The 15,999-nt window shown below is 46.1% G+C and overlaps 1 protein-coding gene across 1 annotated transcript in view; it reads left to right on the plus strand.

The window, feature by feature from the left end:
* Window positions 1–10,996, plus strand: part of SCD5 (stearoyl-CoA desaturase 5) — a 33,699-nt gene extending 22,703 nt beyond the window's left edge. The window contains exons 2-5 of the mRNA XM_075709318.1: window positions 1,276–1,406; window positions 6,348–6,553; window positions 9,975–10,207; window positions 10,764–10,996. Coding sequence (XP_075565433.1) covers window positions 1,276–1,406; window positions 6,348–6,553; window positions 9,975–10,207; window positions 10,764–10,954 — 761 coding nt within the window. The 3' untranslated portion in view covers window positions 10,955–10,996. The remainder of the gene's footprint in view (window positions 1–1,275; window positions 1,407–6,347; window positions 6,554–9,974; window positions 10,208–10,763) is intronic.
* The last annotated feature ends 5,003 nt before the right edge of the window (window positions 10,997–15,999 follow it).

Raw genomic sequence — 15,999 nt, forward strand, 5'->3', positions numbered from 1 at the left:
CTTTCTAGCCACTGCATGTCTAACAAGGTTCCCTGCTGGACAGACTGTTGTGCAGACACAAATTGAAAATCCTCTTTTGGGGATAGGGTTTTCCCTTTTTTGTTCCAGTAACTCTATTTAGGTATTTGAAGTAGGCTTTTTTAACCAAAACATGCCTGTGTATGTAGGGTGGCAGGGAGCCCTGGCTAAACAGCACATCACTTCAGACCGTGCAAACTCATTTGAGGTTGTCCTGTAATATCCTTATTGTTTGAATCCACTCTTGTCTTAATTTTACGCTTGTAGAATGAGCTTATACTCTTTAGGCACAGTATGAGAAATCAACACCTATGGGAAGGAGACATAAGAGTGTATATATCATGATAGCTGGATAGCTTGAATATGAGTAGTTTTAAGTGGTCCCATTTATTTGGGACTTATAAAATACTTTCCTCCTAGCTGTTCCCATTTTTTCTCCAGTCTCCCTCCAAAAGGAGGAGCAGCTCTAATACACTGTTCTTCCAACCCTTTCCCATAGCCTCCTCTTTTGTTGCAAGTTGAAACAACTCAGGCTATGGATCGTCCGTCACACAGGAATTCAAAGACACTAGAGACAAAACCAGCGAGCACAGATTCATAGCTCAAGCAGGCAGGCCCTCGTCCACTGTCTTGTTCTGCTGCCCCAGTTCTGCACCCAACCTGGGTGGCGGGTATTATTTTAAGCATGGGGGGTACACTGCAGGACACATGTGCTTGGGCTGTGTGTCTAGCCTGGAGCCACGGTGGTGAGTAAGGAACAGACTTGTTCCCGTGCTGTGTTGGCCATCTGAAAAAAATGCTCAAAACATGTTTATTTGGCCAATTTTTTAATTAAAGGAAGGCATAGCAGTTCCTGAAACTGAGGGAGATGGTGAATGCTCCACTTCCTGGCACATTTTTATTATCGAATCATGAGCTCCTAATGATGAGAGAAACTCTGACACAGCTCATATCTTTAGGGGTGGAACGTGATACTCTTAAACTAGCTGACAGATCAGACTTGAGCAAAGACCTGTGTGGAGGAGGCTGGCATTGTCCTGTTAGAAGAGTTGTTGCTACTCTTCTGACATGAGTGATGAACTCTCACTCCACTGTACTTGGTGAAGGCTGAGAACCTCACCTCCTGTCTGCCCAGCCTCATCTTTGGAGTGACCCTGCCAGGTGTTGGCAGGCAGGGGCGAGGATCATCTTTACGTCAAAGAAAGGAAAAATAATGGCAGTTGGTACAATCCTGCGTTTTGTTTTTGTGTCTTTCAGCATATTTCTGTTTCCTGATGACAGCCCTGGGCGTGACGGCTGGTGCGCATCGCCTGTGGAGCCATCGTTCCTACAAAGCCAAGCTGCCTTTGCGGATCTTTCTGGCTGTAGCTAACTCCATGGCTTTCCAGGTGGGGTTGTGGTTGCCCGTCCGGATTCTTGGCCTCCAGGCAGCTTTCTCTTCTGTGCAGAGATCTCTTCAGCTTAGGGACAGCAAAAGAAAAAAAAAAAAAATTAGCAGAAAGACATTTGCTTATAACACACTCTGCTGGCTCAGGGGGTGCAGAGCCCCTCTTGCCACCCATGTAACAGTATGCATTAGGCAGTCCAGGAACAATAATTACTTAAGGACCAAGTTGAATGTGCCCAGATCAGGGGCTCAGCACCCCAGCAGCCTATCTGTGGCACAGGTCAGGTCCCACACTTCACAGGACAACATGGAAACTTTTGTAAAGGGCAACTTGATGCAAATATGTCTGCATAATCAAGTCTATTTGTCCATCCAGGCAGTTGGAGATTTTCATGTGCCCAGAAAGGAGAGCAGGCATCCTTTCACAATCTTAATTTATCTCTGTTTTATGCAGAATTTTTCACCAGTAAAACTCAAATACGTTTGCAAAGAAGCGTGTTACTAGCTCTGTACTCACTGATAGGCAATCTTAGACCTCAAAAATGTTTGTGTAACACCCAGCTGGTAGTAGGAGTTAGCCCAGAACCAGGATCTTCTCAGTGTGAATTTAGTTACTCCTTTGCCTGTTCCAAATAGAGCTGTGAACATGTACTAACATTAAACTTAATGAGCTTGGCTGCCATAACCACTTGTGGCACTGAGTACCATGTGTGTGTTGTGCCTTGAGTTTTCAGCTTTTTTCCTTCAGTCCGTTTGGTTGACTTCTCGTTCATGTACCTTGACAGAGGATGAAGAGTCTCTTTATCCACTTCTGTACTGTTACTTGTCATCTTTGATTTATCTTTCTTTTTTTTTAAGGTGCAAAGAATTAATCCTGTTAATCCTTCTAGACATTACAAAAAGCACAATGCTTTTGCTTGAATATGGGAATGCATCCATTTTAATTATAACCTTCCTTTATTCTGAGCCATATTCCAGCTGCTATGTGCTGCTTGGTTCCTTGCAGAGCTTTACAAGCCCTTTGCTCAGCCTGTTAAACAACTGTTTTGAGAATCCCCTGGTACTGTCCTCCTGTTTTACAGCCAATCTTACCTTTCACAAGTAATTTAAATGAATGTGCCGAACGGGTTGCAGTGAGCCTGCACATTGGGATTTCATTGGGTTCTGCTCCCTTGTTGGTTTTTGCTCTCAGCTACATTGGCCTCATCACTGCTTTTGGCTGAGGACATGGTGTGATTCTGAGGCAGGGAAGTACTTCAAAGTATCTTCAAGCCACTTTTGTGCCTTTCGTATTGGAAAGAAAAAGGCCAGATCACCCACTCTTAAGTTTTAAGTAGTCTGAAGCCTGCTCCTAATTACTGTGACATCCATTGCCTGCCAAAGGCTGTTTTCGCCTCCATGAGCAGACAGTGAATGAGTTTTCAGGACCATCTCCTTCATGTTGGCTTTGGGAGGAAATGGTAGCATTGGAGATACCTACAGCATCCCTGGATGCTGAATATTGAGGAAATATTCAGACTTCTTGAAGAGCAGGGGAAACTCTGCTGAAGAGTTTTAACTTGATGTTGCATGGGCTGTGACATGCTGTACTTCCTCTGAAATACCATCAGATGCAGCTATTTTTGCCCTGTTGCCCAGTGCATTTTTTTATGATTCAAGCATGCTGAGCTGTGTTTCTTCTCTCCATTTAGAGTGAAGGTCTCACTATTTTGAAAGACTTGGCTTCTTGCTGTCACATGTCTGTTTCAGAAATAGGTAATATCTGGCTTATGTCTTCTTGATCTCCTAGTATTTAAGTTTCAGCATCTTACTTGGGATGTGCTGCTGTCTCCTCAGCTAACTGCATTGTACTATTGCTTCTGGCCATCTCTATGAAACAAGCTGTGTTTTTCAGCTGAGGCTGTGCTGTGACCATCTGCACACAGCAACAGTGGTTGTGTGGAAATTCATGCCAGCACACTGAGGTTGTTACATAGCCCAATTTATTGTCACGTTTTGGTCTGCAGGTTTATTAAGGGACCTGCTAATGAAACCTCATGTCTGCATCACTTGTCACAGCATGATGCTGTCGCGCTCTATTTTGGAAGGGGTTTCGCTCATGTGTTTACCTGAAACTTGATCAAGAGTGATGTGTTCCTGAAAAATGGTTGCTATTAATATGCTCGGAGCATATTTACATGTGCTATGCTCCAGTTCTTGGTGTATTTATTGCCAACAGTTCTGGCCTCTGGCCTTTATTTCCTCTTAGCCTTTGTGGGTTTTAATTAGATGCAATTCAGTTGTTTCACAGCTTCCTAACCCTTTCATCTGGGGAATCATGGTTTTCGCCAGTCCTGCAGGTGTTTGCTGTGGTATAAAAAGCCAAGTTAATTCCTCATGGTATCATTGCTTTGACCTGGTTATCTGCTGTTCCACAAATAATTTTATCAAGTGCTCTTGCGACAAACTGATCAATAGTCTCACTTGAAAAATTATTTCTGGTTAAGAAAGAGGGCCTTTCCTAGGCATGCTTCTTGCGTAAGCCTGTTTTATTTTTAAATGACTTAATCTTGGCATTTTCCAGTCTTCTGGATATTCCCGCTGAAGCCACTTGAAGCAGTGTAGAGCCTTTCCTTCCCTTTGATTTCTCTGCAGGAAAAAAATAAGACGGCAGCAAGGTAAAGATCTCACTTTGTTCTGACTGAGAAGTTTGGTGACTTCCTTTGCTTCACTCAGTTTACTTTGTTCTCTTGTGCAATGGGATAGTTAAGGTGTGACATAGTGGAGTGCTGGTAAGGGGCTGATCTTTACTGCCATCTCTCAATGGCTTAGATGAGTCATTGCTGCAGAAAAGTGTTCCCCTCATCCCCAGCCCACTCACAGCATCACTGTGACCATAGCCTGACAACAGTACTGGGCTAAGCACAACTGAGTGCAATGGAGCTGAGATCTTTCCGGGGCTTTTGCTCGTCACTTGTCCCTTGTGGGCTCTTGCAGACAGAGAGCATCTTTGCAAGGCTGAAATTGGACACAGAGACATTTGAGCTGGATTCTTTAGCTGCTCTTTGCAGTTGTTCCTGGAGTCCCCTCAGCAGCATGGGCAGCCTCAGTCCTCTCTCTCAAATGTTGGCAGCTGAGAGAAAGAGCAATGATTTCTGTGACGCTTTCAGCATAGGACTTTTGTCTCACAAAATACAGATATATACAGTTGTCATTGGCCTGGCTTACTGTGTCCTGCAGTATATTCAGCGCCAGGGTGGCTACCACACTGCTGTTACTTCACAGACACTGCAAATGGTTTGCTCAGCTCTGCTGGGAGCAAAGCTTCTGCGCTTGATGGTTGTGGGTGCTACTGCTGTTCCTAAAAGTAACCCAGGCCCTTCCTTCCTTTGGGTACTGCTTGGGTACCTCCCTGGCTGTGCAAAGATCGAAATAGCAGAGGAAAGCACACTCCACTAAGTATTCTCTGATTAAAGTTCACACTGTTGTGGATCTGAGCATTAACTAATATTTCCATGTTTTGGTGCTGGTGTTGGGGAATTCAATTCATAGATGAGTGTGTTGCCTGAGTTTTGCCAGTGTTGTACATGCTTACAATGCCCTGCATTAATAGCTTGGCACCAGTGCAAAACCCAGCAGTTTAGTCCAATAACCAGTGTATCCTGCAGAGCAAACTGGGAGGCTGAGATCCCTTTGGATGAGTAAACTCAGAAAGTCTCACTTTACAGATCCCAGTCTGAAACTGCAGTCCATCCCTTCCTCCCTGCAATCCACATAATCCCATTTACAGCCATAAGGTACTTCAGTGACCCGTATCTGCTGACAGCTTGAGCAGAGACAGGACTGAACTTGCTTTGTATCTGATCTGGATCCAATGCTGAGCTGATGTTATGGGTCTGAGACTTTTCTTCCAGCTTGGCTGGAAATGCAAGACTTGAATTCACATAAAATAGGCACATCTCCTTTGATACCTAATCATAGAATGGTTTGGGTTGGAAGGGACCTTAAAGATCACCTAGTTCCAACCCCCCTGCCATGGGTAGGGACACCTTCCACTAGACCAGGTTGCTCAAACCCCTGTCCAACCTGGCCTTAAACTCTTCCAGGGAGGGGACATCCACAACTTCTCTGGGCAACCTGGTCCAGTGTTTCACCACCCTCACAGTAAGGAATTTCTTGCTAATACCTAATCTAAACCTACCCTCTTTCAGGATAAAACTACTACCCCTTGTCCTATCACTACACTCCCTGATAAAGAGTCCCTCCCCATCTTTCCTGTAGGCCCTCTTTAAGTACTGGAAGGCTGTGCCCTTGTACACATCCCTGCAGACAAAGCAGTAATTTAAATGGAGGTACTGGGTTTACTGTGGAAGAGGCATCCCTCCAAAAGGCTGAGCAAGTTTAGCTCCTGTTCAGGTCAGGAAAAGGCAAGTGTAGTGTTCCACAAGCTCTGTCCCATTTTCAGTGCTGAGTTTGTGCCTGGAGGGTGCCAGTGGTAACCAGCTGCAACCAGCTTAGAAAAAGGATGCCAGAACTGAGTGCTTCTGCACACTAGTGCCCTGAAAATAAATATGCAAGCTCCCCCATGGCAGGGTCATAAAATAACAAAATAAGCATGTATGTACATGGTCCCTTGAGCCCAGGGTCCATCCTTGGACAGCAAACACCCAGGGAGGACACAGGACCAGGGCAGACTAATGGTGGTAACTCCCAAGAGGCTTTTGGCTTCCAGCCATCTCCAGCCCTGGGGTGTGTCCAATCCAAGTCACCGGTTCCCAGAGCATGTTCCATTCTGTGTGGGCACTGACAGGAGCAGGGCTGGCTGGCTGCAAATTTGGGGTCCCTCAGGATGTTTTTAATCGATAACCTTTTTGAGGAGCATCTTGTACGAGCATGTTGCTCTTACTGCGTGGGGAGCAGTGCTCAGCCTCTGTGCTCTCACCCCCTCATGCTTTCTGTGCAGAACGACATCTACGAGTGGAGCAGAGACCACCGCGTGCACCACAAGTATTCAGAGACAGATGCGGACCCGCATAATGCCCGCCGTGGCTTCTTCTTCTCCCACATTGGCTGGCTGTTCGTGCGCAAGCACCGGGATGTCATAGAGAAGGGGAGGAAACTGGATTTCACTGACCTGCTGGATGACCCTGTTGTCAGGTTCCAAAGAAAGTAAGTGGGAGCTGCCTCATGTGAGGCAGGCTGGAGAGGTCCCTCTGCCTGGTTGTCTAGTTGTGGCTCAGTCCTTGTTTTTATCTTTCCCTTTTCTCCCCCAAGATATCCCTGCCACCTTGATTGCAGGCATTAGGACTGCCGTCCCTCTGGCCTCCACTGTTGCCATGTGGCTGACGCTTGCTGACTGTCCTTGCAGGCTCTGCTGCACAAGCAGTGAGCCCTGTCCTTGTCCCTCTGTTTTTCCAGAAACCCAGGGCTGGCTGTGAAAACAGCCACAGCAGAAGTTGCTGGGATCTTGGCCTTCTCCTTTGATCATTGGAGCAAATGCTGTAATCACTAACTGCCTTAATGCAGAAGTGCACGTTTTACTCTGCAAACTCATCTGTGGCACCTGTGGGCCAGCATAGACCAAGCACTTCCTCTCCCAAGACAGTCATTCTTCACAGGATTAATTATCTCCCTTGAGAATTAGCACAGACCTACTTCAGTTTGCTATGCGCTCTGCAAGAGGTGGGAATTGAGCAACATGCTTTGTCCTCTATGTGAGTACCTGTATTTTAGGCACAAGGTGACTGTCTCTGCCTGCAAGCATTTGGTCCAGGTACTTCAGTAAACCACATAAGCTCATTTCTGAGTGTTTTATGGGTGAGGGGAGCAGTCAGTTGAGTCCAGAAATCATTCTTTTTTGCATTAGAGAAATCCATGCACTAGCAGAATTACCCCTGCATCAGAAGAGCTCCAGGAGCGAGGAACTCACTGCCCTCCACATACTGTTGCTTTTTACTGGTTCCTCAGTGGGCAGTGCCTGTTTGCAAAGGCTCCCTTGCAGTTTGCTGCAGCTCTTCTTGGTTGTGTTATTGCCTTTTCCAAGACAACAGCATCTCATGAGAAGCAGGCTCTGCTGCTGTGGTGGTGCTGCAAATGTTGTGAAGAAGTATGTTTTCTGCATGGAGTTTACCTTCCCTTATCTGGGAAGAAAAATTCAGGTTTCTCCTTTCTATAAGGTTGAAGTGTTGGGTTTTTTTGACAGCATGGAAAACCTGGCAGGTCAGATCAGTAAGAATCATCATAAACCCTTTGTCACATTTCATTTTAAGGCCAGATTGTTAGCTTTGAATTTAGTGGTGCTGGTGAGCTGTGGATGAAGTACCACTCAGTTTAAAACCACATCACTTCAGCTGAAATCACAGTACTGTTCCAGGCATGACTGACAGCAAAATTTACCCTCTGTGAAAAACAGAGCAATAATCCTGCATGTGATGTGAAAGAGAGGGTCACAGGTGAAGTGTCTTCATGACAAAATTTTCATGTGGTGAAAGCAGCGCTGTTCCCAAGCATATATTGAGGCATTGGTTCCCCTGAACTCCAGGTAAGGAGATTTCTCATTCCAGGGTGTATGTTTCAGTCAAAGATAGACAGAGAAAACATAGTCAGGTGCTTGTTTGGATGTGAGATCTCATGTCTTCATCAAAGACTTCAGTCTGGGCTTTTTGTGTCTCACAGAATGGTTTTAAGTGGTGCCTGATAAGTTGTTTTCATGTTTTATTTTATTTTCCTGGAGTGGGAGAGGCTTTGAACTCTGAAGGAGTTTTCTGGACTGGAAAATACTTTTCTTCTCCAGCTCTACTTAAATCCTGGCCTTGAATTGATGAGGTTTGCAAACCTTATCTGCAGCCTGGTTCAGAAGTCAGTCAGATGAGTAGGAAATTATCTGTTATCTTTGGTGGAACGAAGAATAGGGCCTGTTTCCTTTGGAGGGCCTTCGTTCAGGTAAGTGAAGATAGAGTTTTCACCATGGTTGGTGTTTCTGGAGAGCTACAGATCTCCTGAAGCCCAGCATGTGAGGCACAACCTCCAAACAGCAGCAAAAAATATCAAACAAAGAACTTGCAGGGCAAGAGGTTAATTTATTTCATACACAAGATGGTCAAAACTAGCTGGTGTGTTATAGATGAGAACTATGTTCATGGAAACTTTCTTCCTTCCAAAAATGCTGCTAATGTTAACATTTCTCCGATCCTCTGTGGGTTTTAATTGAAAATTTTTTGTTTGTTTTTGTCAAACCAAATTGACAGTTCTTCCTATCTGAAAAACTTTCAGCAAATGGAAAGTTTTAATAACTGTTTAATAAATCCAAACTCTGTTCTTCCTCATCCCTTCCAGAAAAATCAACAAAAGCAAGGGTCTATTTTAAACCTGTCATATGGTCGCAAATAAGATGGGTCTTACTTTGTGTTTCTTTTCTTTCTGCACCCTTCAAAATCCTGTCACCTCAGCCTACTGCTCCAGTTTCATGCGGCCATTTGCTTTGATGATGATACCCCAGGATCACTGTGGGCTCTAGTGAATCTGGGCTCCAGGGAGGTGGAAGGGCTCAGTGGGGAAGATGGGGCCTTGTTTCCTCTCGAGCTGGGACACATTGTAGGTGCCTCCCAAGCTGCACTGTCTTGCTGCTCTCCGCTTATGAGTGCCATTAGCCCGTTCTCCATTTAGATTATTTCCTATCTCACTTTTGGCTTTGCCTCCCCACTACTTGCTGAGCTGCTCCCTTTCTCCACTTGCCTTGGATTAATTCCCCCAGCATGATTTTTCTTTTTATTTCTCCTGCTGTGGTCTCTGCTCTTCGCCTCTGTGCTCCCTGCATCCTATGCTCTCTCTTCCCTGCCTTGTCTGGGCATGTGGCTTTAGCTGTACTATAAAGCTTTCCTGTTTGTTCTCAGACTGTTTGGCTTCTTCCTTCCCCACACACTGATTTTTGTCCAATATATGAAGGAGTGGCAGGGCTTGTGCCAGTCAGTAGGCTTTGGGAGCAGCAGTAATCCTGGCCCCTAGGCCCAGATGTATCTTTCTCCTCACCCTTGGTGGGGTGCCCGTAGTCTCTTGGCAGCTGCTTTGGGTCTGCCACCACTGTTGGAGCTCATGCAGTAGCAGTGGTATAGAAAGGAGCTGCTCCTGCCCTGTGCTGCAGGTTCCCTTCTGATCTGAGCATGGGGGAAGTCTTTGCCAGCTCTTAGCAGTAAATGTGTTTCCAACACAGCTCCACCGATGCCATGCCAAGCCCTGGGCTTTTCCAGTCCCAGAGCTGGACCCTAGGTGCAGGGTGTGCAGCCAACTCTGTGCTTCCCCAGGTTTAAAGATGTTCAATCTGGGAGGTTTGCTCTGGGACTGGGTCTTGGCTGTTCAGCTCCAGTGTTACCTGCTGCTTCGGGGTTTCCGGTTGTCTTGGCATTTTGAATTGCACTTGGAAAAATTATGTCAAGATTGTGGATGTCTTGAAATGTTCCCTGCTGCCTGGTTATGGGGCCAGCCCAGGTTATGCCAGGGGTTTCTGGCAGAGCCGTGTCTCCAGAGATGCAACCCCACTTCACCCCAGCTGTCATTTCCATCACAGTAATGGTGTTCTTTTCTTTCCCCACAGGTATTACAAGAGTTCGGTTGTGCTGATGTGCTTTGTGATCCCTACCTTTGTGCCGTGGTACCTCTGGGGTGAGAGTCTGTGGAATGCCTACTTCCTTGCCTCCATCCTCCGGTACACCATCTCTCTCAACGTCACCTGGCTGGTCAACAGTGCTGCTCACATGTATGGCAACCGCCCTTATGACAAGTACATCAACCCCAGGCAGAACACCTTTGTCACTCTAGGAGCCATTGGTAAGTGCTGTAGCCCTGGGTAGAGCTTTGCAAACTCAGAGCGACGTCCCATCCTGTTTCACCCTGGTCAGGGCTTTGGGCACCTGCAACTGGACACCACTTGGAGCCAGGGCTTGGAGCTTGCGCATCCTAGAGGAAGGCTCCCTTGTTCTACTGATGGTGCCCACATTGAAATAACACCATGTAGTCTCTGGGCAGAGATGTGTTCACAGTAGCAATCCTCTCTTCTCAGCAGTCATCTGGGGACAGTGCAGCAGAAATAAGTGACTCTGCTTCTTACTTAGTTGCGTGTCTCCCCTCTTGAAGCACTTATGGTTTTCTTCCCTGAGCGTAAGGGGTGGGACATGCCCTTTCTTACTGGGGAGGAAAGCCCAAAGCACTGAAATTAAGTCCGTTGTGGGTCTGCCCCAGAGGTCTTCCGTAGCCAGGGGTGGAGCATAACCTGCACTGGATTCAGGACTTGGGAAACGGGTGCTGGGATGTCCCACATGAGAGTGTTCCTAAGTTCATAAATGTGCCAGCCATGTGGTCTTTAAACTCCCTCTCTGTTTTTCAGGTGAGGGTTTCCACAACTACCACCACACCTTCCCATTTGACTACTCAGCCAGTGAGCTGGGCCTGAAGTTCAACCCCACAACCTGGTTCATTGACTTCATGTTTTGGTTGGGGTTGGTCACTGACCGCAAGCAGGCTCCGAAGGAGATGATCCAGGCTCGCAAGGAAAGGACTGGAGATGGCAGTGCTTGAAAAGTGACGCTTCGCTGTGCCAGCACTGTTGTTCACATGGGTGGGTGGGTGCGTGCGCCCCCCTGTGCCTGTGTTGGATTTATTTTCCTCTGGGTGAAATTAGTTTTTTCAGATCAGTTGGGCCGAATTAATTCCCCATGAACAGATTTCTTGTGTCCAAACTTAAGACTATTAAATGTGAAAATGTTATATATTATTTAATATTATAGTTAAACAGGAGAGAGATTTGATTTTAGTCACTGTAGTTCATGTCTGAAATACATTGTAATTTGCTTGTTCATGGTAAATGTTGGCAGATTGGAGGAATTATCCTTTCCAAGTGCAGTTAGGGGAGATTTTTGTTTCTACTATTAATCAAATATACTTTTGAAATGCATCTCTTGGAGGGGATGTGGCAGGGCCCAATGTGCTGTTTCAGCTACAGACTAATGGAAAGGACAGTAACAGCACTGATGAAAAATAGTATGTCCAAGGGGGAAAATCAGCCTAAATTTAGTTACACATTAGTTTGAAAACCTGCTTTCTTTTTGTTACCCCTGTTAGCCAGCCCAGTGCGCTTCTGTCTTTGCGAAATATGAAAACCATTTATTGCTGAGCAGGCTTTTGTGTTGAAGATTAGCCTCTATACAGGCCAAAATACCAACTGATGCTAAGTTGAGATGATTCCTTTGTTGTCGCATATACTTGTACTTTGTAAAGGTATAGAGCTCAACCATGTCTTAAGCCAAATAATGCTTTGGTTTCAATGTTTGGAGACCTAAGTTATATTCTAATCGGTCATGGACATCGATGCATGCATATTTTAGCTCCTTTTGCACAAGAGGCCTCTTAATTTCTTTTTCTGCCTTTGACTAGCTGGTCTTAGAAAACGGACCTTTATCTAAGTCAGGGTGTCTACTAACATTTCAGCTGCATGCAACATCCATTGGTTTCTAAGCAAACTATAAAGACAGTTATGTAGCTTCTGAATTTTAACAGTTGCCTTGTTTAAAAAAAAAAAACGGGGGGGGGGGGGAAGAAAAAATACTAAAAAAAAAAAAAAAAAAGCATGTGGAATTAATGGGACATATAGCCCTTTGTGTTAGATATTAGCCAGTGCAGGAGAGAGGCTTTGTACTGTCAGCATTGGAGCACTTTTGAAGATAGAGAGCATGATTTTCCTTTATAAAGAAGCTTGCTGCCTTGCCTGTCGGAGACGGAGTGCCTGTTTCCCAGGTGCACGGCCCCACACCCTGGGCAAGGCAGGGATCTCAAGATAACTGAGACTCAGGCCCAGATATTTTCAAGAAAGATGTAGAACTGGAAAAAACAATTAAAATGGTTTCTTTTTTGTTCTGTTTCTTGTTTTTTAAATGATGCCATATAGTGTAAAAGAGTTGTCTTCATTCTGTATTTCATCCAGCAGGTGTTTTAACAGTGTTACTTTGCCATTAATGATGTGTAAACTCTTGAGTGATTTACAATAAACAGTTATGAGTTAGACTGGCTGCTGTGTTTTATTCTGAAACAACTCCCAAAGCAAAGGGCTTTGTGCATCACACATCAGAATTACAGCAGTGTTTTGCTTGGTGTTTCCAGCTATTCACTTGGTGCAGCGTTTCCAAAATACCTACCCCGCTCAGCATTTCTGTTTTCCTCATCAGTGGAAGAGAAGTGTTGTCAAACAGAAGGGCACAAAGAGATTTGATTACTTCAGGCTTAGTGGCCAAGCTGATAGAGGGGAAAAAGAAAATTCAAGCTAACATAAGCTTAAAAGGAGACTGTGACAAGTTCTTGCGTGTGAAAATCCTACTTTAATAGCAAAATACCAGCCCAATGTGGCTGCAGGACAATGTTTTGACCAAAAATATTAAGTACTTTGGTTAGATTTTGCTGTAAGTTCTCCTTGTTTCTGCTGAGGTGTGCCTGAAGACTTGGGTGTGCCAGAAGTCATGTCTTGATGTGCATTCGTGCGGAGTTGGGGCCATTTGACAGACATGGGAATTACATGCACATGAGTAGGAGACATCTCCCCACCACCCCATACAGTGCCTGCAGGAGGGGGTGCAAACAGGCTCCAAGAGGTGCTGGTTAGAAAGATAGTGCTATTGTTTCCTTCTTCGTGTGGTTGATGGGCAGTTGGAGAGTGCCAAAAACCATTGGGAACCCGCCTTCAAAATGATGCGGATGATGAGTTTGGACTTGATGTTTGAGTATAGGAGTGAAGCTGGGAAGATGCTCAAATGTCTAATCTTACTGGTGCTCCTGTCATTTAATTTGCGCAATTTCCTGCTGGAGAACTGCAGTGAATGCACTTTACAGCACTTAAAGATCAACAGGAAGATGTGTATCTATCACACTTCAGATCCTTTTTGTTTGTTTGTTTTCTTTTGTACGGCTATTACTTGGACTTCCTTAAGCTGATTCCTGTCAAGTACATGGTGTAAGAAGAATAACTGACCCTGCAAAGAGGTATGTGCTGTTCTGAACCTCTCTGACTACCTGAAATTACAACAAGGTATTTTTTTTGGTTTGGTTTGGTTTTTTTCCCCCCCTGTGGGGGGGACTTCAGCAGCAACCGCAGTTCCAGTGGGATTCAGGGATCTGAGATTTTGAAACCATTGGCAAGTTACCCGTGGTTTTGAAAAACTGAAAGTAAGTAAAGAAACATTCAGAAAAGGAAAATTTCCTCCATCAGATGTCTTACCTTGGAGCTTGTACTTGCCTTGAATTTTGGTAAAACAAGGAACACTTCTGTGCATTTCCTTTTTTCCTTATTTGTTTTGATTTTTTTTTTTGCGTGTCTGTTCTGAATTTTTTGCTTGTTTGTTTTGATTTTTTTTCTTTTGGAAATAATTTTGTCCATGTTCTCTAGCGTGGTCTTCCCTTTCTCAAGAAGATATAGGGTCTCTGGGAGGGAGGAAGGGTCCCAGCCACCTCCCAGGCCAGCTGCTGGATCCACCTACAGCTGCATGCAGTGACATGGGGAAGTCATGGAGCCTTAGTAAGGTGGGTACCTGAGGCATGAGCTGCACATGTTTCTGTGGACTTTGGCACCTCTCCTGCTGAGCTGGTAGTCAAGGACCCCCCTAATGCTTTCTGAGCAGCATAAAACATTGAGGGACTGCTGGTCGATGAGTGGCTGGCTGTAAGCTGGGCTACACCAAGGATACAGTGACTGTCAACCTCTTCTAAGACCTGATGGTCTGACAGTGCCTGATCTTCTGTTGTCTCTAACTGTTTTCGGCACACTGAACCATCTGGAATAACACCACGTAGGACTGAGAACAAGAGGTATTCGTACGCTATCTTGTGCAGTGTTGTGCTGAGTGTTTCCAGGCACTCAGCTTTGGCATGCAGCAGGGACTGGATCTTTTTTACCGTTTTTCCTAGAACTGGTGAGGCCCTTAGGAGATGCAGTGTTGACTCAGGAGTCATGTGCTCCTTCCGCAGCAGAAACTGCCAAGCAGGTCACCTGCTTTCTGTCGTGGGGTGGCTCGAGGAAACGCTACGCCTGCCCTCAGACTTGGCACAATCGCTAAAGGAGGATTTCAGCTGTAACTTACAGTAAGTACTGGGCTATGCAAATATTGAAACCCTGTCCTGGCTGTGTACAAACACGACCGTTAGGGTGTGGTGTGAGGCCAAGGTTGTGATAGCTGACTACAGAAGAGCTTCCAGGCTCCGTCTAACCCCATCTCTGCTGTGGTCAGGCACATGGGCTGGGCTGCATTTGGGTAATCCCCCAAAGCAGGAGGCAAGCATAGGCAAAACCTGCTGGTACTGGAGTTATACCTCAAAAGGGGCTGCAGTGAGAGGGTGAGTGCTGGCACTGAAGAAATGCATCAGTGTTCACAGTCCCTGAAGAGCAGACATCTGTGCCATCTTCTGCCCAGCAGCCCCACTGCTGTGCTCTGGAAAGCTGGCGGCAGTCCTGCTCTGCACTGTTGGGCCAGGTGCTGCGCCAGGGTCCTGCGTGGCAGCACCAAAACTTCACTTAGTCCTTTAGCACTTGGATGCAGAGCTTTAGCATGGGGACCTGGGGTGGGAAAAGGGTGTGTGGTCAGCCCTGGACTGGTCACCAAATCCCTGAGCCAGTTTAAAATTACCTGGTGAAAGCAGGAGATTGCTGGGGCAGGAATGCAGAGGCAGCTGCCTGGGGCATCGGGGGCAGATTTCTGCCCACTCCCTCCAGTGGCTCTGCCGTTTCCTTGTAACCCTGGGTGATGTCTCCATCCCTATCTCCCTCTGCAGCTTGCAAGTGCAAGGTGACTCCTGTCCTCTGGCTGGCATTGCTAATTTTTCAGGCCCAGAAATCAGCAGCCAGAACACAGCTTTCTGGAAATAAATCCAGCAGATGGGAAATGCTTCAGGTATCACATCAAGCTGTTGGGGTGGGAGGCTCCCAGGGGAAAAGAAAAGGGCTTCTGATAGGTCTCCTGTGTCCATGTGAGCCTAGGAATCCATGCCAGGCTGGAAATGTGGTGACAGACCTACAGGCTCTGGTCAGCCGATGTTTGGGGTATTTGCAGCTGGGAGGGCTCTCAGTTTGGAGGGATTTTTAGTGGTTGATGATGTGCCCAGACTGTGGCCCCAAAGGCACAACCAGGCTGGACTTGTATTACCTTGGTATTTTTGCTCCTGGACTGTTTTGTAGATGTACCCTTATGTAGAAAGGGTCTCACAGGGAGTTATGGGGCTCCTTTTTACCATCTTCTGGGGTGCTTCTGGGAATCAAGGTACAATTTCCCTTAAGATCTTCTTTAAAAGAAGAATGAAAAGAAAAACTGAAAGCAGAGCCTAGTGGGAAAGGAGACATTTGCTAACACATGCCCACGTGCCCCAGCTCCCGCAATGACTCTGGCTCAGTGGTGCCCAGCCCAGGAGCTGAAACCTCTGGCATCCAGGGGTGCACACCCAGCAACACCAGCCCCACTAGACAGGGGGGAAAAAAAATGCAACCCCCCTGAAACCTAGCAAAGTGCTGTTTGTGGAGGAGCCAGGGGTGCCCCTGCATGGGCAGAGCTGACCCCCAGATGGTTTGGAGGCTTTTTGCTGTATAAATC

The sequence above is a fragment of the Pelecanus crispus genome, chromosome 4 (genome assembly GCF_030463565.1).
Source record: "Pelecanus crispus isolate bPelCri1 chromosome 4, bPelCri1.pri, whole genome shotgun sequence".
Taxonomy (NCBI): domain Eukaryota; kingdom Metazoa; phylum Chordata; class Aves; order Pelecaniformes; family Pelecanidae; genus Pelecanus; species Pelecanus crispus.